Here is a 23353-nt window from a genome sequence, read left to right on the forward strand (position 1 = left end):
CAGAAATGTTATCAGAGCAAGGGCGTTCCTCTCTATCTTTAAGAATCTCTTGAAGACTCATCGCTTCCCAGAACACCTCTTCTCCTAACACCTCTATTACCCTAAAATGCCTAACTAGCACTTACTATCCACTTTCGGTTCACATCTTCACCTGATCTCCTTGCACTTTGTCTTATTGAACAGATTTAGTAACTACTACTTACTTCAAGGTCTCCTTCTTTACTGAAGCTTTAGTGTTTTCCCTCACTTGTAAGTTGCTTCGGATAAAGGGATCTGCCTAATGAGTAAATGTAATGTAAATATAATACCTGTGAACTAATTCCACGGATGTTCCAAGTTACAAATTTAAGTGAATTCATGGTGACAGTATGTGGTAGTCTGATGTTTGAATAGTTTTCTGTGTGTGTGTGTGTGTGTGTGTGTGTGCGTGTGTGTGTGTGTGTACACGTTTTTCTATGGTTGTGGTGGACAAATTTTGGTTCGGATCCATCTGTGGACATTTTGAGTGGTTGTCACAACTTCAAGGGGCTGTTTGAGGGTTAAAACTTTGTTTTTTGGATTCAAGTTAGAATTAGGTTAAGTTTAGGGTAAGGGTATGGTTGGGGTTAGGCATTTATTTGTGATGGTTAAGGTTTGTTTTTTGGATTCAAGTTAGAATTAGGTTAAGTTTAGGGTAAGGGTATGGTTGGGGTTAGGCATTTATTTGTGATGGTTAAGGTTAGTTTAAGGGGATAGGGAATGCGTCAATCAATGTCCTCACAACTAATGTAAGATAAGTGTGTGTTTGTGATTGTACACGAGGAATTGGGGGTTAAGGGGTAGAAAGAGAGAGATATTAAGATCAGAGAGATGGAGGAGTAGAATAGCCAGGGGGTTATTTTTTTTGCCATCAATGTACAACTAATCAACTGAGATTTTTTTTTTTTTCCTCCTTGCATGTTTTGTTTTCTGATTGGGAGAAGTATTTTTGCATCTGTCCCTGATTTCTCAGGAATTCAGTAATCCGTTCATATTCTGTTGGCTTTCACAATTAAATTAACTGAGGCTACTAAATGATGTTAGAGGGGCAGCTTACCAAAAAAAACCCAACATATTCCCACTTAGTTACCTAAGCTACACAGATCTGTGTGCTCTTTGAGGTTGTGAGGATTCCTCTGCTGTGACATCTGCCATCACCCCAATACAGCTGAGTTGAATTTAATTTGATTTGTGCTATACAATGCTTCACAACGTTTATTGCAGTAATAGTAGTACAGTGCTTCTTCCAGGCAGATACTCAGAGAAAGTAGCATTAGCATGTAAGAACTCTTTCAGCTGGTTACTCACAAGTGTTGAGAATTTTAGCCAGCACACAGACTGGAAATAGGCCTATAAATATTTAAAGTGCCACCTTTTAACAAAAGTGTGACAAGAACTGATTTCCACACCTTAAGAATCTCATTCGTAACAAGGGTAAGATTATCACTGTAAGTGAGAGAGAAAGCAATGAGAGCTGCAACAATCTTTATAAAAATTGTCTGGACCAGCAGTTTTCCTTACATTTCATCTTACTAAGGCCTCACATACTCCAGTGAAGGTCAAGCTGTGTAAGTACTATCTAACCAATGCATAAATGGGCTTAAGACAGATCAAGTACCTTTTGTAAAAAACAAAAATAACAGCTTGACACATAAGGAAATTGTACTGTCTAAAAAAAAAAAAAAAGCATTTAATTGCTTTGATTTTGACATTGCATTGACCAGCATCACCTGAATGAGTTGCTGACCAGGAAGTGGCTGACAGGCTCTCATGCTGTGGACACTATCTGTGTGACAGTAGAGGACTACTTCAATGACTTCAACAAGATCAAGAAACCCTTCAATCAGGTACGAATGGAGCAGATCGTAGGCTCTTAGCAAGGTACCTCCATAAAGTCTTACTAAATTATGAAACTTGATGGAAGTGTTTGTCGTGGATTAATGTTGAGCTGACTGACTATAAATGAATCCAACATGTGGAACAAGTGTCATAATTTCACAGATCCATAGCTGTGGGAAAGCTATTAGCCCTGTAAGTGCCATCTGGAATTAATAATGTAGAGATTCTTCATATGATTTTATGACATGTTGGCTGTGGTGCATGCAGGAGATGACAAGTGAAGCCCTGCGCAGGGTGGTGGTGGAATACATTAAAGCAGTGATGCAGAAGAGGATCACATTTAAAAGCGCTGATGAAAGGAGGGAGGGAGCTGAGAGGATGATCAAAGAAGCAGATCAGTTCAAGTTCCTCTTCAGAAAACTGGCTGCTGTGAGTTCATATGTAATGGTTTCTCTATACTGCAACATTATTCATTTCCAGCACATGCATTACAGTTGTAACTATTAACTACTGTGTTGAGTTTAACAAATCTTTCAACCAATAGCAAAGCGGTCAAAACACCTCCTAGTATCCAGTGTACACCAGTGTTTACACTGATGTAGGACTGCAGCAGTTGCTGTTATGCTGCTGTTACTGCTCAGCCAGTGTAGACATGGTGAAACAGTTGGCTGGTAATGAAAGGAAATCCTGTTGAGGTTGGAGAGGCATGTCTAACCTTGGTTGATTATTGCATGTAGGGTGAAGACACTGACCGACTTTGCGGTGCCATCACTGCCATTGCAGAAGTTTTTAAACTTACTGACCCCACACTGCTGTTCCTGGAGGTCACCACTCTGGTGTCCAAATATCCTGACATCAGGTACACACAGTGCCACACTCACACACACATACTTTGATGGCCATTTCAGCTGGAATCCACATGATTTGTGTAACTTATAGTATTGTCGCTACATCTGTTTTAGCAAAGTAGTGTGTACACCTCACAACAAATTCAGCTTCAGTATTTACCCTGGAATACATTTTCTCTTCCTTTCAGCATAATACATTTTGCTTTTGCAGTAAGCACATTTTGTCGTTTAAAGTTAAAACCTTGCAACATTGTTCTCACGCTTTCTCTCTCTCACTGTTACACACACACACCTGAATGATACTCAACAAATCAAGCCAACATTATGATAAGGATTTTTTGAAACTGATCAATAGAAAAAATGACTTAAAACCCATGTGTGTAGATTTTGAACATTTCTGATTCCCAGTGGTTGTATTAAAGATAAGGTGTGTGTGTGTGTACTTGTCCACTCTAAGGCATTCACATTGTTGCTTTGAAGCTATTCATAGCCCAGTAAGCCATGACATTGGTCCAGCATGCACAATACTAAGGCCCTGAACTTGCACACCTAAATCGAATGCGTCCATTAATAATGCTGTTAATTGCACTGAGTCTTACAAGTTTCTTGGATAGGTTTTTACGTAAATGTTCTGCTCTACTTTTTGGGTGATCAGGTGGTAATCACAGAGCAGGTTGATGCCACATTAGCTAAACATTGCTACGTGTTTTTTGTCCTTCCTGCTCTCCATAGGGAGGAGCACATCCAGGCATTGCTGGCAGTGCGTGGTGATGCCAGCAGAGAAATGCGCCAGATGATCATCGGGACTCTGAGTGAGAACAAAGTGTCCTACTCTGGTGTCACACAGCCCATCTTCAAAGACATCACCGTGCCCACCATAACCATGACTACCATGACTACCATGACCTCCATGGCAACTGCAAAGCTGCTCAAATAAAGCTAGTCACCATGACACCATTTCCACCTTCAGTACCTTCCGACATAACACAAACTTCTCTTTCCGTACAGTTATTCGTAATTGTTTAACACAACTTGCTGTGTTTTCTGTCTCCAACTTTTATTGGTTTTTTATTTTCATTCTGATCCCATGTCTGCTTCAAAAGAATAATAAAATTGTAGTTGTAAAAATGGACTGTGGTATGACTACTATTTAGAGGTAGAAGCATCACAGGAATTGGTTCCCTGCTTTTTCTTCTCCTCTTCCCTCTCTTCCTTGTTTTACGTTTTCCAACTTAACACAGCACAAAAATGAAAATGTATCAAAGTAGGTTGTGTATGATACATATAACACGTTATATGCATCATGCATGTGGATGTGTGAGGCAGGAGTTGGTCAGCAACATCTCCAGGCCAGAGAAAAATGGAGAGCGACACATGATCGCAAGGCGTCTATGCTAGAGGGCTATTTTGAGGTTGAGGTCTTTTTCCCTGCAGTATACCCTGAAGTAAACATTAGTGTGTTGGAGGACCATGGTGGTCCCGAGCCGTATCAAATGGAGCCGTTGGCTCCGAAGCCAGAGCTCTTGGAGCGGAGCATTTAGTTAGAATAGCACTCTCATTAAAAAATTCCGATTGCAAATGTACATAGCAGTGTGTTGCTATCGAGGGACCTGCTGCCATCTGCAACCATTGCCGAGCCATATGAGGGTCTGAAGAGAAAGGATGTTGTCCAGTGGTACTTCTACGGCCGTCAGAAGACTATATAAAAATGAATGTAGACTCATAGTCTTAAAAGTAAAGCCAATGCGGAAGTGCCTTGAAGTACAATACCACAGAGGGCCGCGAGGGGCTGGCTCCAATAGACTGCAATTCAAAAATTGTTCAAGATCTGTCATGAAATACAAATTCAGTAAGTCTTTTCCACAGGTCATCATGGTGTCATTAACTTAATTAACTGGTTCTGATTAGTGTTCTGGTGGTCCTTCTGAAAATGATTCAAAAATTACTTGGATATTAGGCCTAAACAGAGGTAGGTTTGGGGGCGTTCCTGGTTTGGTGGACATGCCTGATCTGGAGCCAGTCTGGAGTGATTGACAGTGATTGACCCGTTTGGACAAGGCCAAGATTGTCATTCGCTGGTCGAGTTCGAGTAGCATACAGCATTTTGATTCAGTATTGTTCTAATTACGGCTATTTCTCTTTATTTGTCGGTGGAGTACGCATTTCCCACAGACTGCTGTTCGTTAGCTTGTAATAAGTTTACGGTTCAACGTAATTATTGCGTGTTTTTCGGTTAGTTGTACTAACAGACCCTCCAAAGATTCACCCATTTTTTTCGGTAAGTAAATGTTTATTTTCTCAATGCTTACCAATTTTAATGCACTTAATATGCACTTTTGACTACAATGATTTGTACATTGCACCCCAAATGTTGGTGCGTATTTTCTAGTTTTGACCAGAGAAGGGGAGACAATTAGCATCACAGTTATTCTGAATTACGCATGCACCTTGCTAACTAACCTAGCTAGCTAGTGTTAGCCAATGATAGAAGATCAGGAACGCGAGGAAGAAACGAAACGAGACGACAGTAAATGAGGATGCTAAGTAAGTGAATGGGATACACCATTACTTACACAAATCATAGACAATGATTCTTTAATTTGATGTAGAGCTGAAACAAATAACACATGTAAGACTCATTTACTTCAATGCACTATAGTTAAATCCAACATTTAAATTGCCGCACAGATAAGCTGGAAAAAAAGTTCCCTCATCTAAATGTGAAGTGACTACAGCCCTTTTTTAAAGAACATGGAAATCCCAAAATAGGAAATCTTTACAATGTTACTTTGAAATTAACCACTGTTATTGATGTATTGCACAGTGTCCTGTGTTACACTGATGTCTTTCTTCAACTTTGGTGTTTCTGATATTCAGTATGAGGGCCCTCTTTTACAATTGCTGTATATTCACACGGTGATCATATAAGAAAAAAGAAGTGTTCTTATGTACAATATGTAATGTATTAATACTGTAAGTTCATACACAGAGGACCTCAGCTGAATCAGATATTCATACACTTATCCTGACAAGCTAGTATCTGTATGTGGTTCATTGTGATCCACCATGTCTTAACTAAAGTGTTTGTGTGTTACTGTAATTCGAAAGGTATTCACACTGTGAAAACTGAATGACAGGTGCCAACAGAAGGAAGACCTCATGTATGGAGCAGTGTATCTGGTGTCATTCATTCGGCTGTCAAGAAGGGAGACCGCATGGACAATATTCTTAGTTCTCAAATGGGTTGTGATGATGATGTCAACAAACCACTTTCAGTTTAGCTTCCTCCCATGAAAGGACAGAGCGACTTTTTAGAAGTTTATTATTCTCTGTCTTTAGTATTCACAGGTTCAGTTTCTTGCTTTTGACTTCATTTCAGCTGTTGTTAGACAGGTGATGCTATTAACATTTTTAAACACAACAAAAATATTAAACTAATTAGTGATGGATCAAATCTAGCATCACCTTCACAGGTGAAAGTATTTCCCCTTTTGACATCAAATGACTCTTCAGTAGGAAAAAGCTAGAACTGGCCACCCAGAAGTACACACGAGACCAAAATGTGACTCCTGTAACAGATGTGTACTGCTGTTACACATTAGAAGTATTTATTAGGCATAAAAACTCTTTAGTGTGTATTGAATATTTGACAGATTTTGGAAGCAGTTAGGTTAAGTAATTGATATTGCATGTCCATATGGTTTTTCATTTGATGGAGACTTGGAGACGAAATGTCAGTGTAGTACAGCTAAAGTACATTAGTTTTATTCATCACTACAGTTATTGTAATTGAAAAAAATCTTTTTGTGTCTTTTCGATTTGTGATCATAGTTTTGTTATATTGAATTTAAAATAAACCTATCGTGAATTAACAGCACTGAGTGCATTTTCCATTATCTACAGAACACTCTCACATGTCATTTAAATTATTAAATGAAAGAAACTCTAATTTCTTTCTTTTGATCCTTTGTTGTCAATGTTCAAACAGAAACATTTAATAAACATTATTTATGTTGTTGGTTAGATGCCAAGACTGAACAGTGTAATGGCCACAAGTGTTGAATTAAGAAAAACAATATACAGTATTAGCAAAAATAATCATATAAAAAGGCATGACACTGGGCTATGTGCAGGGCGTAAAAAAAACAAAAAATTTCTTTAATACTCAACTTCAGCAACGAACAGACTCACATGAACATTTCACCGTTGCTGAAGTCGGGCTTTAATGGACTCAACAAAACTGTTATATCATTTCCCCTAGTAATGAAATTAACTCCTGCAAAAAAAGCCCAGGAGTGTCAAACCTTATGTGAGGGTGATGTACAAAGCTGCCAGTTGAACAAATAACACACAGTATGTAGCCGTAAGACTGTTCACAAACCTGCAAGCTGAGCTTTGTCAGTCTTGCCCAGATTGGCAACTGTGTTCCGCTTGCATCTCTGGTTGATGCCAGAAAAAGTGATCTTCATGTCTTGATACCGCAGGTGGAGGTGGTGCAGGTCCTCCTTCATTGCTGCGACGAGATTGATGCTTAGACATCCCCAAGATCATTCCCACCACAGTGGAGGAGGAAGATACGTGGTACTGCTCTTCCTTGTAGAGAGTGGTTGAAGAAAGGGAGAAGGCTCTTCCACCTCAGACTACCCCAGCCAAACCAATAGAGATACCATCAACACCAAGGTGGTTCCCTATGATATCTGTAGCTCTCTAGGCCCCTCGCCAGACGTAGCTGTCCCCAATTATCCAGACTTTAACTGGATGGAAAAATAATTTTAATAGTGAGAAAGGTTATATTGTAGGCTACAGAAACAGCACTAATAGTTGATGAGCTCCACGTAGTAATCTGAAAATACATTATGCCCTCAGTTTAGTGAGGGGCAGTCTGCTGTACTGTTTTACATTAAACAGCAGTAGAAAAACATACTCACTTCAGTGGAGTTGTGTGGGTGCACATGTCATGATCAATCCCAGCACTCAGTAATGTTATTTATTCTGAAAGAGAGAAAGAAATCATTAGATATAGATGTTTTGATTCCTTTCATCAACACTTAACCAAAGACCATTAACATTTCTCACACATAACGTTGAACCATGCTTTGATCTGTACTTCTTTCATTTAGTAGGGAGAATATCGGAGAAGACACGTTAATCAGTAGTGTTCTGTGGTGCAAGTTAAGTTAGTTAAATGAGCTCATTTCCATCTGCTGATCTGCTGGTTCTTGAACGAACAGCACATCAAGATGCTATCAGATGTAATAATGTTATCATTTAATAACCGTAACTTGACACTGACAACCTGCTGTTACTATTAACATTCACTACGTTAGGTAACGTAACCTTAGGTTTGCAGAACCAATTTTAAAACACAATGTTATATGTTGTACCTTTGATATACAGTCTATGGTTTTACCACAAGTGGTGACACACAGTTATCTTGGACCAATGCTAACTTCAGCAAAAATAATATTACAAGGTTACTCCTCATATATGTAACATTTGCCAAATGCAGACATGTATGGAATTAGCTACTAAGATTACTTAAACTACTATAAAGTTTACCCTGAAGTATGAGAGCCAACTTTGTTAGTGACTTATCCTGGTGCAGTCAGGTTGCTGGTGTAGGTGGCTGTGCATAGTGTCCTCAGGTTCTTAGTCAGATCCACCCATCGTTCCTCCCCAGCTCCTACCTTTCGTCCAAATATGGTTACTTCTGGCTCCAAAAAATCAAGATGGTGACAGCCAAAATGCCTGACTCGAGGCTTCAATTTGGCAATTTGCAAACCATGGGTGACGTCACGGTGGGACGCCACTTGGTTGAGCCAATTTCAACCCATGAAATGCGATTTTTTTATAACTAATAAGAAACGTCACCATAAACACCAGCATTGATGTGTTTTCTACGACAGTGCAGTCATATTATGTAGTTTTCTGCTCAAAAAACATGATTAAGTGTGCAGTACCTCTAAAAATATATTTTTCAATGGTCATTATCAAATAATGCTGTCAAACAGTAACTAATTGTCATCAAAACAGAGTTTGCATTGGTCATTTCATCGAGATTATACTGATGACAATAAGAAAAATGTGCAATTTATGTAGACAAATGTACAATAATGATGAAATTATGAAAAGTAGGAATGAGTTTAAAAACTTGTATTTATTAAGTATGCTGTATCTTTGTAAATATACAATAGATAGTGCGGTGTATAGTCTGACTTTACATTACAGTGAATCTACATTCATACAAAGCTAAATAGTGACTGTTTGAATGTATCAGTTAAATGAAAGTAATTGTATGTCCTTCCTTTTTTCACCGCTGCTGTGATGGCAAATCAGTCTAGATTAAAATGTGTAACAATTGCTGTCCAAGCTGCTGATCCTGGGAAAGCCATAGCTGTAGTGGCTGTGCATGGGAACTATCCGTTATCAGTTGTCGGAGTGACAAGTCGCAGGATTGACTCATTGCTGTTTTAGCATTTTTTTATTTTATTTTTTTCAGTTTGGACCTCCTTTATCTAATAATGTTACAGTCTTGACTTTCAGTCCTTCCAGTGTTAATCAGAATTCCCCGAGGAGGGACAATCAGATTGGGGCTGATAATGATTTACTGATAGTATATTGTGTATTTCTTTTTTCCCTTGCCTGCTGTGTCCAGTCGACGGCGGTACTGCGCCTGTAAGCTGTACTAACCGCCAATAAACAAGCAGACAGTGAAGAAGAAGTGGGAAACAGGACGCTGCGTCTGATCTGAGAACCTGCAGACTGCTCAACATGAATAAACCTGTTTAGCTTCTGTAACAGCCTAAACAACAGACTGTTTCTTTGTCCTACATATCGGCTGAGACAAACCTACAGCTGGACTTCAATTTGGTAAGAGTGTTTGACATCACAGCTCATGTAGCTATGATGTTTACTGCTAAGCTAACGCTCTACCCAGCTTGTGATAGGTTTGCTAATATGAGCAGCTAACTGCAGCTAACGTCACGAACAAAACCGCGTCAGTGAGATTATATTATTCACTAGGAATTGCTGGACACACGGTAACTTAAAGCTGTGCTGTTAAAAACTTCCGTTATCGGTACCGCTCCTGGCTCTTTCTGGTTATTTATGTTAGCCAGGTAGCAGCAACTATTCAGGGTCACAGAGAGATAAACAAGCTAGCGTCACTCATGAAGCTGCGAAAAGGTGTACGGATGTCAGGGTGAGGTGGTCGGTGTACAAGTCATTCAGTTTTCATACATTTTAATAGGGGAAGTCTTAACATTTTTCAAGCTAACGATTAAAGTTATACTGAGTAGTGATGAATCAGGATAAAGATAATTCAATTGCTATACATCAGTACTGAGCTCTACCAACAACGACAATAATATCGTTGTTGGTAAATAATATCAATGTGGAGCATCCACACGGCGGGGGAGAATTGCTGTAAAACTGCTGAAAAACAAGAAGAAGACATGTAGAGAAGGATATCCTGAAGAAAATATGTGTGATGCTGTAAGCATAGTGTCATGGCACTGCTGCCACTGTTTGAAAATGATTCATATTGTAATAATTTAAAAAGTATCTCTCTATAATAGACAGCGCTGGCTGTACTGGAAGTATTGGATCTAAAATAGTTGCATTTAGTGCTTTATACAACTCAAAGTAATTCATAAAGTACACATGCATGTTGATGAACTTTTGTTATGTTGATCAGAGTGCAGCACTGCATTAAGAACAGTGCTTATAGTGTGCACAATGATCTTGATATATGGTAAATACAAAGGGAATTGAAATCATCACAAGTTACAAACAATTCATAAATGATATATGTAATCATGGCGCTATGCACACATGACCAGCGTGCAGTAGTAAGTATTTTGTATTATCGTAGTTTGAAATTTGAATAGAATTTGTACTGTACACAATGACTGACACACAAAATACAATGCATGTCTCTGCATTGTATTCATAACTTAATAACACTAAACGTAATACAGTTACTAGTAAGTGAACTGACTCAGAGTACCAGAGGCTACGTTATATACCAATAGTTACAAAGGACCCTTTGTTAAACACATAACCATGTGTATTTCTGTCTTTGCACGTTAAATGAAACGATCTGAGAAGAGAACAGCACTCTTCTCACAGCGCACAGACATACACACCCTTTGCTAAAACAGCACAAGCAGACACTGCTTAGCTATAAAAGGTCACAAGCAACAAATGTTGCTTTACTACTAACACTTTATCATGTGTAATCTTAAATTTTCTATTTTGTAATCGAATGGTACTGTATGTTTGAAATCAGTATCACAATATTAATAAAAATGTTTTTCCAAAATATAATGTATCACACAATGGCAAATGTATGCGCAGTAACATATTCAGTAATCCAAATTATGCGTAGTTAAATGAGCTTTTTGCCACTGTTAAGCTTTAAATCAGACCAAACTCTTCACATGTGTAAAACAAAAACTGTAGTAATTCAGTTTGTTAGTTTTTAAGCGCAGTTTGCTTATATAGTCAGTTACAGCATTTCTCATTTTAGCTCTTCTTAGCACAATCAATATATTTAACTATTATGCTATATCATATATAGGTTAAATTTGTCATTACAAAGATGCTGTAAAGTTGTTAATGACAGTATGATCACATCTGATCTGACACAGTTAAATTTGTTATTTTCCGGAGCTGTTTTGACTGTGAAACACAGGACACTAATCAAAGTCGCTCATAGTGTTGACAGTCACATCCGTGCTGTGTTGGCATTTGGCTGACAGATATCATTTAAAGCTACTGTATGTGTAACAATGGTCAGCAGCTGCCTTTGTTTTTTCAGGTTCATCAAGCTCGTTGAAGTTTCTCACTTGATCCACTCATCATGGTGGACTACTACCAGGTTTTAGGAGTACGGAGGGATGCATCTGCAGATGACATAAAGAAAGCGTGAGTTGATAAAGTTTATATCTCAGCTGCGATGATCTGAAACAGTTTAGCAGACATCTGCACAGTGATGCTATCACCTTTCCAGAGGCTGTGACTGCCACACATACAAGTGATTGACTCTCTATAGAATGGTCACCTTCCTATAGATCTTTTTTAACAAAACTACTACTAGAGTAATCAATCTACAGCTCATGTTTCAAGAGTGTGAAAAGACAAATTTGTAAAACCAGAACAGCAACTCAGAGCATGCAAGGGTAGAGTGGTGAGTGGAAAAGATTTGAACGGTAAGGTTTCCTGTGCTCAGTGCCTTCAAGCTGCTCATTTTCAGTTTTAGCACTTTGCAGACTCCACCTGAGAGCAGAGCAAACTGCAATGGATTTTAGTTGGGAGTGAGAAGAGTAAAACATTAATGCTACTAAGGGGCAATTTGGCTCGTTGGGTATCTTCTGTTATTACACTTAATGTCAGGCTACTTCTCAGTGTGTTCCATACACTTTAAGTACAATGAAGAGCTGGGCCTAACAGAGTCTAATGGTTTATGGGCACATCCTACTGAAACCTATCAGTCAAAAAATCAGGTAACGTTGCTCTAAAAATGTTTTAAATCTTTTCCTGTGTGTTCTCTGATCTTAATTTTCTGATGGATTAAAGCTTGTTTGTGCTTATTTGTGAGTTTGATCATTCAACTTTCTTATTATTAGGTATTATGTTCTGTATTATACAAGACCACTTTTGATTTTTTTTTTTTTCTTTTTTTACCTGTTTTGCTTGTTGATATTCTCATCAATGGATACCTACCTGTGACAAATACATTGAATTTCTTCTGGCTACTTCACAATAAAAGCCACCCTGTGGTTGACCATTCGATCATTGTCAATGTGAAGCAGCAGCAGGAAATGTTGGTTTTGCATTAGCAGTAACTTAATACATGCACTAAGTACAATACTTGTAGAGAGCAATCAGTGAACAGGGAGACTTCTGTAACAATGAGATAAAGTTAAAGACAGTAATGCTGGAGTACACGCTGCTTTGTACCCTATAAATCCCACATTTTTCTTTGAGCAACAGCTGATGCATAAATAAAGTTAGGTACATAAGTATTTGGACAGTGACACAATTTTTTTTAACTTTTCCTCATGTACACTACCATGATGGATTTGAAACAAAGCCATTAAGGTGTGATTGAAACGTAGACTTTCAGCTTTAATTCAAGGGGTTTAACAAAAATATGACATCAACCATTTAGGAATTACATCTATTTTTATACATAGTTCCTCATTTTCAGAGGCTCAAAAGTAATTGGACAACTGACTGACAATCAGGTTCATGGCCAGGTGTGGCCTGTTCCCTCGTTATTTCATGTCAAATTGAGCAGATAAAAGGTCTGGAGTTTATTTCAAGCAATGAATTTTTGCATTTGGTAGCTGTTCATGGGAACTTTAGATATACAATCAAAATAGGTGTCAATATGAATGAAGGCCATCATAAGGCTGAAAAAAACCAAACAAACCTATCAGACAGATAGCAGAGACTTTAGGAGTGGCCACCAATTTGGTACATTCTTAAAAAGAAGGAATGAACCGGTGAGCTCAGCAACACCAAAAGGCCTGGAAGAACACGGAAGACAACTGAACAACATCTATCCAGGTCAAGAACACTCCAGAGGAGGTGAGCGTATCATTGTCAAAGTCTACAATGAAGAGACGCCCTCATGAATGTAAATACAGAGGGTTCACCACAAGGTGCAAACCACTGGTAAGACTCAAGGACAGAAAGGCCACATTAGACTTTGCCAGAAGCCCTCTAAAAAAGCCTGCCCAGTTCTGGAACAAGATCTTTGGACAGATGAAACCAAGATGAACTTGTATCAGAATGATGGGAAGAGAAGAGTATGGAGAAGGAAAGGAACAGCTCATGATCCAAAGCATACCACATCATCTGTCAAACATAGTGGAGGCAGTGTTATGGCCTAGGCAAGTATGGCTGCCAATGGAACTGGGTCACTGGTGTTTATTGATGATGTGACTGCATGATAGAAGTAACAGAATGAATTCTGAAGTGTCTAGGGCTTTACTATTTGCTCAGATTCAGCCAAATGCTGCAGAACCTACAGGATGGTGCTTCACAGTACAGATGGATAATGACCCAAAACATACTGCAAAAGTAAAGAGTAAAGAGTAAAAGAGCTTCTCAAGGCATAGAAATGGAATATTCTTCAATGGCCAATTTGGTGATCCAAGTACTAAAATTAATCCTTATATTTACAACTATGTTGGTTTGTCCAATTACCCTCGCCTCCGAAAGCTGAAAGCCTATAATTCAATCACATTTTGTTGGCTTCACTTCAAATCCATTGTGGTGGTTTACAAAATTATGAAAATTGTGCCACTGGCCAAATACTTATTCACCTAACTGTAGTATCTCAAAATGTGGTTTGCTCTAATGGAAATTTTAAGGATTATAACTTTAAAGCATATAAAAACAATTTAATTCTAGTTGAATTACAGTTTTCGACATCATACATTTAACAATAATAAATATTAAAACAACAAAATAATACAAATACTACAGTTAATGAAAAGATGAGATAAAGAAACAAAATGAGGCTTTGTGTCCGTAAGAAAGTAAAAAATGAAGAGAACACTACTGAGTGTTTTTTGTTCCTCTTGTCAGCAGTTAGCAGTATCATGACAGCTAGATACAAGTTCAGAAGCAGTATTTTATTTTTTAATTCAAGTCTTATTTAGCAGCCACCATCTCCCTCTGTCCTTGTGCAGGTACAGAAAGCTGGCCCTGAGGTGGCACCCTGATAAAAACCCAGAGAATAAGGAGGAGGCTGAGAAGAAGTTCAAAGAGCTGTCAGAGGCTTATGAAGTCTTGTCAGATGGTTTGTATCACAACTGTCTTTACAAGTATGCAAATGAACAGCAGACAGCAGTAGTACAGCAGCAGTACAGTAGTTAATGGAGTGAAGGTAATAGCAACAACACAGGGTCTGATCGGAGCAGAGCAGGTCAAATGTAACACACTATCCCTCTTTCCTCTTCAGTTATCCTTCTGTTTCTGATTTGTTATATTCTCCATGTTGTTTTTGTACTTTGAGATTTTTCACTTTCTTCTTCCAGCCAACAAGAGGAGTATATATGATCGTTATGGGAAAGAGGGACTAACAGGGAGCAATGGAGGAAGAGGTAAGTGCTTCTTTTAGAAAAGCATAGAACTCACTAGTAACATAACAATTTTTTTTTTGTTGTATATTTAAACAACTGTTTCCATACACAATACACTTACATGCACATACACATATGTTTGACCTTAAGAGAACATATGCATCAAACATGACATTCCACTAAATAATGGCTCAGCTGACTCCAGCAGAAAACTTGTGCTTTTGGGAAGAATTAAAGGATGCTTTCCTGGGAAGATTCAGCGGTGAAGCAGCAGAGGAAAAAAACTGTCTTCTGTGTCTAAAAACAATGTTACTGCTCATTGCTTGTTCCACAGTATTTTAAGCAAATCACAGACTGAGCCATGTTTTCCCCTTCTGTCAGGAAGTTGAAATAATTGTCAGTTGTCAGCAGGTTTTGTTTATTGTTGCCATGGAAAGACAGCTCTTAAATCAGAAATAACTTGTTTTTAAAGTGGCTAACTTTTGGGGCCTAAAATTAGTTTTAGGCTGTGTTCTTATGCAACTGTCTAATTCACAATAGACTACTCTAGGGGAAACTTAGAGTTAGCAAGTAAGGCCTAACTATAGACAGGTCTGTCATATTTCAGTCAAGTAATCCTTTTTCGGAGTTAGGTTTAGCCAAAGGCAGGAGGTCAAAGCATAAATCACTTTTAGCGGAACAGAGGCCACATTTTAGATTTAAATTTAAATTTGCACTCATTATAGGGCGCAGCCTCATATAAGGAAAATAGATACAACAATGAATCAGTCTTCAATCAGAAGTAGTTATGTTCTGAGTTCAGGGATCTCATGTTTCTGCCCTAAAGGAACATGCCAGACAAGATTTGATGATAAATTAGGATATTTATTGTAAATAAATTTCAATAAGCAACTGAATAAATGCAGCATTAGTAATCAACACAGAGTAATGAGGTCAGAATCAAACAGGTGAATAAAATTGATCTTTGAATGATAAATCATCCCTTAGTTGACGATAGTTAACTGTTGTCTGTGAATTAGGATTATCAAAGAACTCAAAGCTAGTTGAATGAATATTTCCTCTAGGGCATAAGAAAATTAATAATTCACAGCATTATCCGACATCAACTCTTATCATAAGCAACAGAAGTAAAGTTTTCCTTACTCTGTGGCATCGAGTCAGTTCAATTGGATCCGAAGCATTTCTGTGCTGCTCCACTCGCAGTTTCCCAATGATGCAGCGTTTGTCAAGCAATAAGTGTTTGTAAGCGGGGCTGCTGATGGGTTGTGATGCAGTCCCTGCCGGTTTCTCGATCGCGCTGAAGCTATGGTCGGATAAACTCTGATATTTTCACTTTCCCTAACTAGATTTGTTAAATAGTCTTGAAAATAATTTCACTGGCTAAACAACAAAATTTTTAAAATTCCATCAAACAAGACTAAAGTACAAAAATAGGCTATAAAACTTATGTTGACTTAGTTTAGTATTGAGTTGCAGACTGAGGCTGGTCTCAGATAAAAATAAAAATGCGCATGCAGCTTAAAAAGAATTTTAAAAATGTTGCGTAAATACCAGTCTAGAAGAGGAAAAATTGCTGGAGATGAGGCTTGATGAGCGGCTACAAGAAAATCTTGAAGGAAAGAAGCTGAAAGAAAAACTGCCAGAGATGAGCCAAAAGTAAAGTAAAACAAAGACAGAACTGCAAAGAGTTCAGGTACCAAATTTGTCAAATTGCAAAAAGTGCCACAGAGATCTCACCCAAGTGTAGTGTGTTTAATTTTATCAACTGAATATTTTTGCAGAGCCGTAACTTTCCTCCAATTAGCATCCTCCTTTGTTTGAAAAGACGGGGGAAGGAGGAGCTGATTTTGAAATTACTTACTATAGAGAGAGATTAAGAGAGAGAGATTAATTACGTTTTATGCACAGAGATCACACACTTCAGCTTTTCACTGTGGTCAATCAATAATGATAAACAAATTTTATTTGAGAGCATGTTACAAAGAATATGAAGAAAAGCATATAGTAATAATCACAGTGCACTAAGAATCATTGAAAATGGTAAAAGACAAGTAAACTATCAAAATGATCTTCAATACTGATAATTGAGGAATAAGGGTTATAAACAACTAATTTGATAAACAATGTAATAAAGCAAATAACTACCCATGGTCACTGGGTGGTAGTCTTAACACATGATAAACATTTCATTACATTTACATTTTACATTTTGTAACTCGATCATTTTATTTCTTAGAAACATAGGTGTTTGAGTAATATTAATTGGGTTACTGAACAGTTAAACAACTGATTCATGGTCATTTCTGACATGTCAGCAGGATGTCATTCTGGAATGTTTCTAAAAAATTTTCCGACAGCATCTGGTGAGGGTCTGATCAGAGACCGCTCTGTGTGTGTGTGTGTGTGTGTGTGTGTGTGTGTGTGTGTGTGTGTGTGTGTGTGTGTGTGCGCAGTGCACTGCAGTGCAGAGACAAAAAGAGGGAAAGAACAAGAGTGAGAGAAGAAAAGACTGCTGATCATAAGATGTTTAATTAGTGATGACTTTCATTTAGGAAATATTTTCCTTTGAAAAGTATTTTCCAGTTTGTTGAAATAAAGCATTAGTCTCTGTTCCAAGGCACCTTATTTGGTTTGCCCTTTATATTGTTGCACAGCTCAGTGACCACAAGGGTGATAACAAAACGTCCGTTCACGTCCTGCTGTTAATTGTATTATCAGATCCAACTTCAGATTCTCCAGGTTGATGTTGGTAGTACTAGGTCTGACGTATGTTACTTTTGACACATTTATAAAAGGTTGAGAAGTTCATCAGAGTCCAGAGCATGTCTGAAGAATTTTTTTGTGGAAAGATGATGACATCACTTAGTGGGTCTAGAAAGTCTGCAAAACTTTAATCAAGACCCACTGTTTATCTCCAAGTGGTATTGCTGATTTTAAAAAAAAAAGAAAGAAAAAAAAAGGAGGTGGTGTTCTCCCTACACACTGCACAAAAACAGTTGTGAACGCAGCTACAACAACAGAGACAAAGACCATTAAGACTCTAAAAACTCAGTGTATTTATTTAATGTCAGTGTTCATAGCAGTTAGTGTTCAAACTTTGAGATACCAGAAAGAAGAGCAGCATCATTCAAGAGTACAGAGAAAAACATTTCTATCGGAGTTCTGTCTGACTCCTCAGATCTTCCCACTGTTACTCGCATCTTTTTAAGATTCTCACTGAGATTAGCAAAGGAGAAAATCATACAAAAGCGAAACACTGGTTAAGTGTAGGCTTTATAACGTGATTCCACTGGCTAGGAATGAAGTTTGAGGCATATGCCAAACACATGAGGTATGATTAAAATGAACCATAAGATTAGGGAGTGTGTGTCTAATCCTGGCAGTGTTGGCCTGGCAGTTCAACAGAAGGATAATTTGATGTTGAAGGTAATGGTGAAAATAAACACTGATTTAGCAGTATTGAATTCATTTCCTTATTTTTTTGGTTTTGGTCCAGGTTTACAGTCTTTACACAAGTTTTCATTGATATGATGTTTCAGGGAGCCATTTCCACAATGGAGAGCATTTCCATGAACAGTTCACATTCCGCAACCCAGAAGATGTATTCAGGGAATTCTTCGGTGGCAGAGACCCATTTGCAGACTTGTTTGGTAAGTAGTACTCTGTCAGTGTAAAAAAGTTGGTGCATCACTAATAACTCATCTGTTTTTACCAAAATGCAGATTTGAAGAATTTCAGCCTGAAGCATAATTTCCTTTCTATTCTGTGCTGTTTTCTCAGGTGCAGATCCTTTTAGTGATGATTCTTTTTTTGGCAGTGGCCGGCAGCACCAAAGCCGGGCGAGTCGCAGCCGGACAGGTGGCTCATTTTTCGGAGGCTTTGTTGGTTTTCCTCCCTTTGGTGCTGGCTTCTCACCTTTTGACCCAGGTAAGATATGCGTTGGTGAACAAAGAAAAATTACAAAGACACGTTCTCCTGCAAGCTCAAAAATTGACACTTTGTTGCAAACCACTGATGGTTTGCAAAATTAAGACTTTGTTGCAAACCACTGTCACCTGTTGAAATGAGACACTCTCTTTGTCCTGTTCATCTCAGGCTTCAGTTCTTTTGGCTCCATGAGTACCATGGGTCATATGGGTCACATGGGTCACATGACAACCATGGGAGGTCTGGGAGGCGGAGGCTTCACTTCTTTCTCTTCCACCTCCTTTGGGGGAGGAGGTGGAGGAGGCATGGGCAACTTCCGCTCTGTGTCAACCTCCACCAAGATCATCAATGGCAGGAAGATCACTACTAAAAGGTAGATATGACCAACTGGAATATCACACCACAGCTGTGACTCAGTAATCAAAGTATTGGTGGTTTGGTCCCACGCTCCTCCTGTCCACATGTCAAAGCACCCAAACTGCTTCCGATAGTCAGACCAGCACCTTGCATGGTAGCTAAGTACCACTGTTGTGTGTGTGTGTGGGTCTGTGTTTGTATGTGTAAATAGGGAAATGAGAGGCAAATTGTTAAGCACTTTGTGTAAAAAGTGCTTAATAAATTCAGCCATTTAACATTGATATCACAGTGACTGGTTTCTGCCATTAGAAATGAATGGGGTGCATTGTGGCTTTAGACTTTCCGCTGTCTCCAGTCTTTGCAGTGGTATGATTTAATTTATTCTTTGCCATCCTACAGACATCAATGGAAAATGACATTTACCCTGCCATCTGCTGACAGTTAGAAGACCTAAAATCCATCCAGTATTGCTAAATACAAACCAAAATTGGAAGCATGCTTATTGCATGAATCAATAAAAAGCAGCTTTGCACAGACTTTGAGAGTTTCCAGCAGCTCAGTACTAGAGTGACTCAAGTTACTATCTATGCAGATGTGGAAAGGTGAATCACTACATGGCATCGGATTAGACCTAGCACAGTCACTGTATCTTAGTTGAGGGGTTAAATCACAAACTTAGTCACTTCCACTTCTGCTTCTTTATTGTTACAGTAGGTTGAAGTTGTCTGGGTTTGGTTCTGAAACAAAATAGAAAAGGTATATGTAGTATGCAATACAAGAACAAATAATAATAATCCTATACTGTGCATATGTTGTGGGGAAATTATCACTAGATTAACGTATCAGTCAAAAATAATCAGGCAGAAAATAACCAAATGCAAAGAATAGATCAACCACATCTATCATAAACCATTTTATATGATAATGCAAATAGTCTGTCATTGCTACTATGCACAGCATGAACGGAGATTGTGGTGTGTAATAACACCGACAATAATAACCAGCCCTGAGGGCCAATTTAACAGAAGTATGGTATGTAACTCCACATTAAGGTTACACCAGGCTTTCATTGGTAACACTTTCACTGTCATAAAGTTGCTTGTCTCTCCAATCACAATGCATGACATTAGTCTAAAGCAGTCATGGCAATAAACAGCAGTTAACAGCATCCATTTCCCTAAATTCACTTATGCATTGTATGAAACACTTCCAAAACTGTTACAAACAAAAATGCTCTGATTTAAAGGCAATTAAAGCTTACAGTATCTTCCTTTATCAAGTAATTAACAACCTCTCTCTCTCAAACTCTATATTAAACAAAAAGAGCATTTATTGCTTACTTTTTTTGTATACACACAATGGATGGCACACTTTTGGGAACTTAACTCCCAAAGCCAACCTATGTAATATTACTTTTCTCTAACTGCACAAGGTGGGTGCCTACTGTTTGTTGACACATTATTATTAATTAAAGTTGCACTGTCTGGCATCACTTTAGCTGTACATGATTGGTGGAACAAACAATCAATAAAACAACCAATCAGAAGCATAGAAAAGTCCTGCCTTCTGATGCAGTGGCTTTTTCTTAGAAAATATTAAAATATAAATACATTTGTCAAAGTATTTTTTAATACATCCAGCAAATCCTATGTTTTCAGTGAAATCTCTTTTTTTCAGCAGCTTTTCACAAGTTAAAACTGAAGTGAGAGCAGCTGGTTGACACTCACTCCGAGTGTTAAATTGTGGGATTTTAGTAATGTCTTCAGCTGGATAAACTGCATAACCACTGAATGCTTTTTAGTCAAAGCTGAGATCAGAACCAAAGATAAGACCATAGAGCTGGACAAATAGAGCTTTGACAAATAACTAGTCGAGTTTTTTACTTATAGCAGCCACCACTGCTATAAGTAGTGTTCATCTAGGTCAAACCTGTGACATTTCTGTAACACTTCCAACACAGCTCAAGTCTGAACTGAAGACTCACATTAACGTAAAGACTACAGCAGGTTACATTGTTATCCATTATGCACAAAGACAAGATAAGTAGTTTAAAATCAGTTTAATAATAATAATATCCATTTACCAACACAGTGAATGAGCCAAATCTAAGTAGTTAAGGAAATTCTTCCCACGAGTATGGTAGCCAAGAGAACTCGACACACAAATGAAGAAAACATCTTCATCACTTTGACAACACATACATTGTATTTAGAAAAAAAATGCTGCAGATAAAAAACAGAAAAAAAAATGATACATCAAACTCGATAACACCAGTTTGACAACACATATGTGGCATAAAGAAACATGCTGCAAATACAGAAAACAGACAAACACTGCAAGGCACATACAAGTTTTTAGGGTTCACTAAAAAACCTAATGAACACATTTGGAATTAGTAAAAGCCTGTATCTCCAGTTATATGAGCATCATTCAATCACAACATTCAAACTAAGACTAACATCTGCAGCTGATTTTCTGACATAATTGAGGAGAGGTCGACTTCACACTGTCTGTCCTTAGTGTTTGTCGGAAATTTACTCTTGATTTGTTGTGCTTTCTGAAGTTTAAGTGTGTTGTGCTCTCTTGGCCACTATCAATCACCCTTATTTTTTTTATCTTTCATTCATGCCAACAGCTTACAGTATATGAATGTCCATGATAATGGTTAATGGTTAATAGGCAGCACAATTCTAAGTTTTATTAAGTCTAATTAGTCTTAATAAACATTGACATTGATGAGGAACTGTATTAAGAGATCTAGGTTCGTTAGACTAGTGAGAAGTGGGGGCAGTTTCCCACTGTTCTTCAGGGGTGACAGCAAGCCCTCTGGACAAGATGACAAATATCACGTAAGCATTGTGGCTCTGCAACAGTCCTGAAGTGTTTGAATAAAGTCATTATGGAACATTTTCTCAATAATGAAAAAACAGTCTTTTAGATGGATGAAGCCAGTGTTACAGTTTCCATGTCTTTAGTCTCAGCTAAGAACTGAGTTTCTTTCTGTTGTAGGAGGGTTTGTGTGCCATTAAAGTCGGGTTTAAATCCATATGTACTTTTTCTCCTCTCACATAACCTCTCTTCCTTGTGGTTCTCTTCCAGAATTGTGGAGAATGGTCAGGAGCGGGTGGAGGTGGAGGAGGACGGGCAGCTGCGTTCATTAACCATTAACGGTAAGGAGCAGCTGCTGCGACTGGAACACAAGTAAAGACCGGAACGTCCTCTGCTGGAGAAGTGTTACCTCAGCACAAACATACCAACAAACTTGACCTTGAAACGGAGGGAAAAAAAAGCAACAAAACGATGTAATAATAGTGCTCTACTATTGTTTGGGTGTACATATTTAGGTTGTGTTTATTTCCCCTCATGTCCTGTCCCTGCTGACTCTCATTTGTGAACCAACGATTCAGATCACAGGATTTGGATGCAGACTTTTCTATGCATTTTGTTAATGTATTTCTGAATTGGAGCTTTCATTATATTTTGGCTCAGGGTGGTGTTATTGTTTCAGTGTTTGGGACCACAGTATTGTTCTGATGTATATGACCAGACACCCCCCCCCCATACTTTCTGTATGCACTGTGTGTCAGTCTGTGTGCCAACAGCACACACGCTTTGTTCAGAAAACAAACAATAATTTGCTTTTTCATCTGAATGTTAAAAAAAAAAGTTTAATTTGATTTTACAAAGTGGTTAGGAAAAATTTAAGCATCTTCCCTGTCTCTGTTTACTGCTTGTCTAACCTCTTCTTAGTAATAATTCTTTTTTATTAAAAAAAAAAATAGAATACTAGTAGGATGAGTTATGCAATTTTGTATGTTCTAATACCATTGTGTTTTTTGTTTATTTAATTATGCATGTACACCTATTGATGTTGAGTCTTAATGTTAAATCTGCATTATGATGCACAATTAATGGAAGGCATTCTATAAATTATATATGAATATAGAAGGAATTTTGTGTACTTTGTAAACCAATAAATCTGAGTTTCATCCTGTTTTCAGGATGCTGAAATCTTGGCTGGTCTCTGCTCTGTTAGTTTGCAGTGAGGTAATTAAACAATTTATGTTCCGACCTTCAAGTATCATCACTAGTAATAACCTACAGACTTAGATGAGATTTCACTTTGTCAATTTTCTTAGAAATGTGTCTTGAATCACAAGATGAACACGGTTTTTACAAAAAAACATTTGTATTACAATGATATATTAAAATTCATGTAGCTGCAGTGCAGTCAGTTTCATTGCTTCCTTCTTCCATTAACGCTTT

At 38.0% G+C, this 23353-nt stretch overlaps 2 protein-coding genes and 1 long non-coding RNA gene across 5 annotated transcripts in view; 2 read left to right on the forward strand and 1 right to left on the reverse strand.

Annotated features, from left to right (window-relative positions):
- Positions 1-3823, forward strand: part of exoc3 (exocyst complex component 3) — a 34376-nt gene extending 30553 nt beyond the window's left edge. Inside the window, exons 13-16 of one of the 3 annotated variants that reach the window (XM_040143431.1) lie at positions 1743-1865; positions 2125-2286; positions 2595-2716; positions 3438-3642. In XM_040143431.1, the coding sequence (XP_039999365.1) occupies positions 1743-1865; positions 2125-2286; positions 2595-2716; positions 3438-3642 (612 nt within the window). Of the gene's footprint in view, positions 1-1742; positions 1866-2124; positions 2287-2594; positions 2717-3437 lie in introns of all 3 variants that reach the window. The other 2 variants (XM_040143433.1, XM_040143434.1) reach the window with 2 other exon arrangements.
- An 801-nt stretch (positions 3824-4624) lies between these two features.
- dnajb6a (DnaJ heat shock protein family (Hsp40) member B6a) lies at positions 4625-23098 on the forward strand. The gene is made up of 10 exons (XM_040143490.1): positions 4625-4983; positions 7190-7385; positions 9361-9575; positions 11527-11633; positions 14411-14520; positions 14759-14824; positions 18343-18453; positions 18584-18730; positions 18899-19103; positions 22187-23098. Exons 4-10 carry the CDS (start codon positions 11569-11571, stop codon positions 22290-22292), a joined length of 810 nt encoding a protein of 269 aa, XP_039999424.1. The 5' UTR covers positions 4625-4983; positions 7190-7385; positions 9361-9575; positions 11527-11568; the 3' UTR covers positions 22293-23098.
- LOC120798822 lies at positions 7349-8351 on the reverse strand. Its single transcript, XR_005708750.1, has 3 exons — positions 8265-8351; positions 7634-7697; positions 7349-7459 (listed from the first exon to the last, which is right to left on the reverse strand). It is a non-coding gene; the product is annotated as an uncharacterized LOC120798822 (long non-coding RNA).
- Positions 23099-23353: the final 255 nt, after the last annotated feature.

The sequence above is a fragment of the Xiphias gladius genome, chromosome 14, assembly GCF_016859285.1.
Source record: "Xiphias gladius isolate SHS-SW01 ecotype Sanya breed wild chromosome 14, ASM1685928v1, whole genome shotgun sequence".
NCBI classification, from domain to species: domain Eukaryota; kingdom Metazoa; phylum Chordata; class Actinopteri; order Istiophoriformes; family Xiphiidae; genus Xiphias; species Xiphias gladius.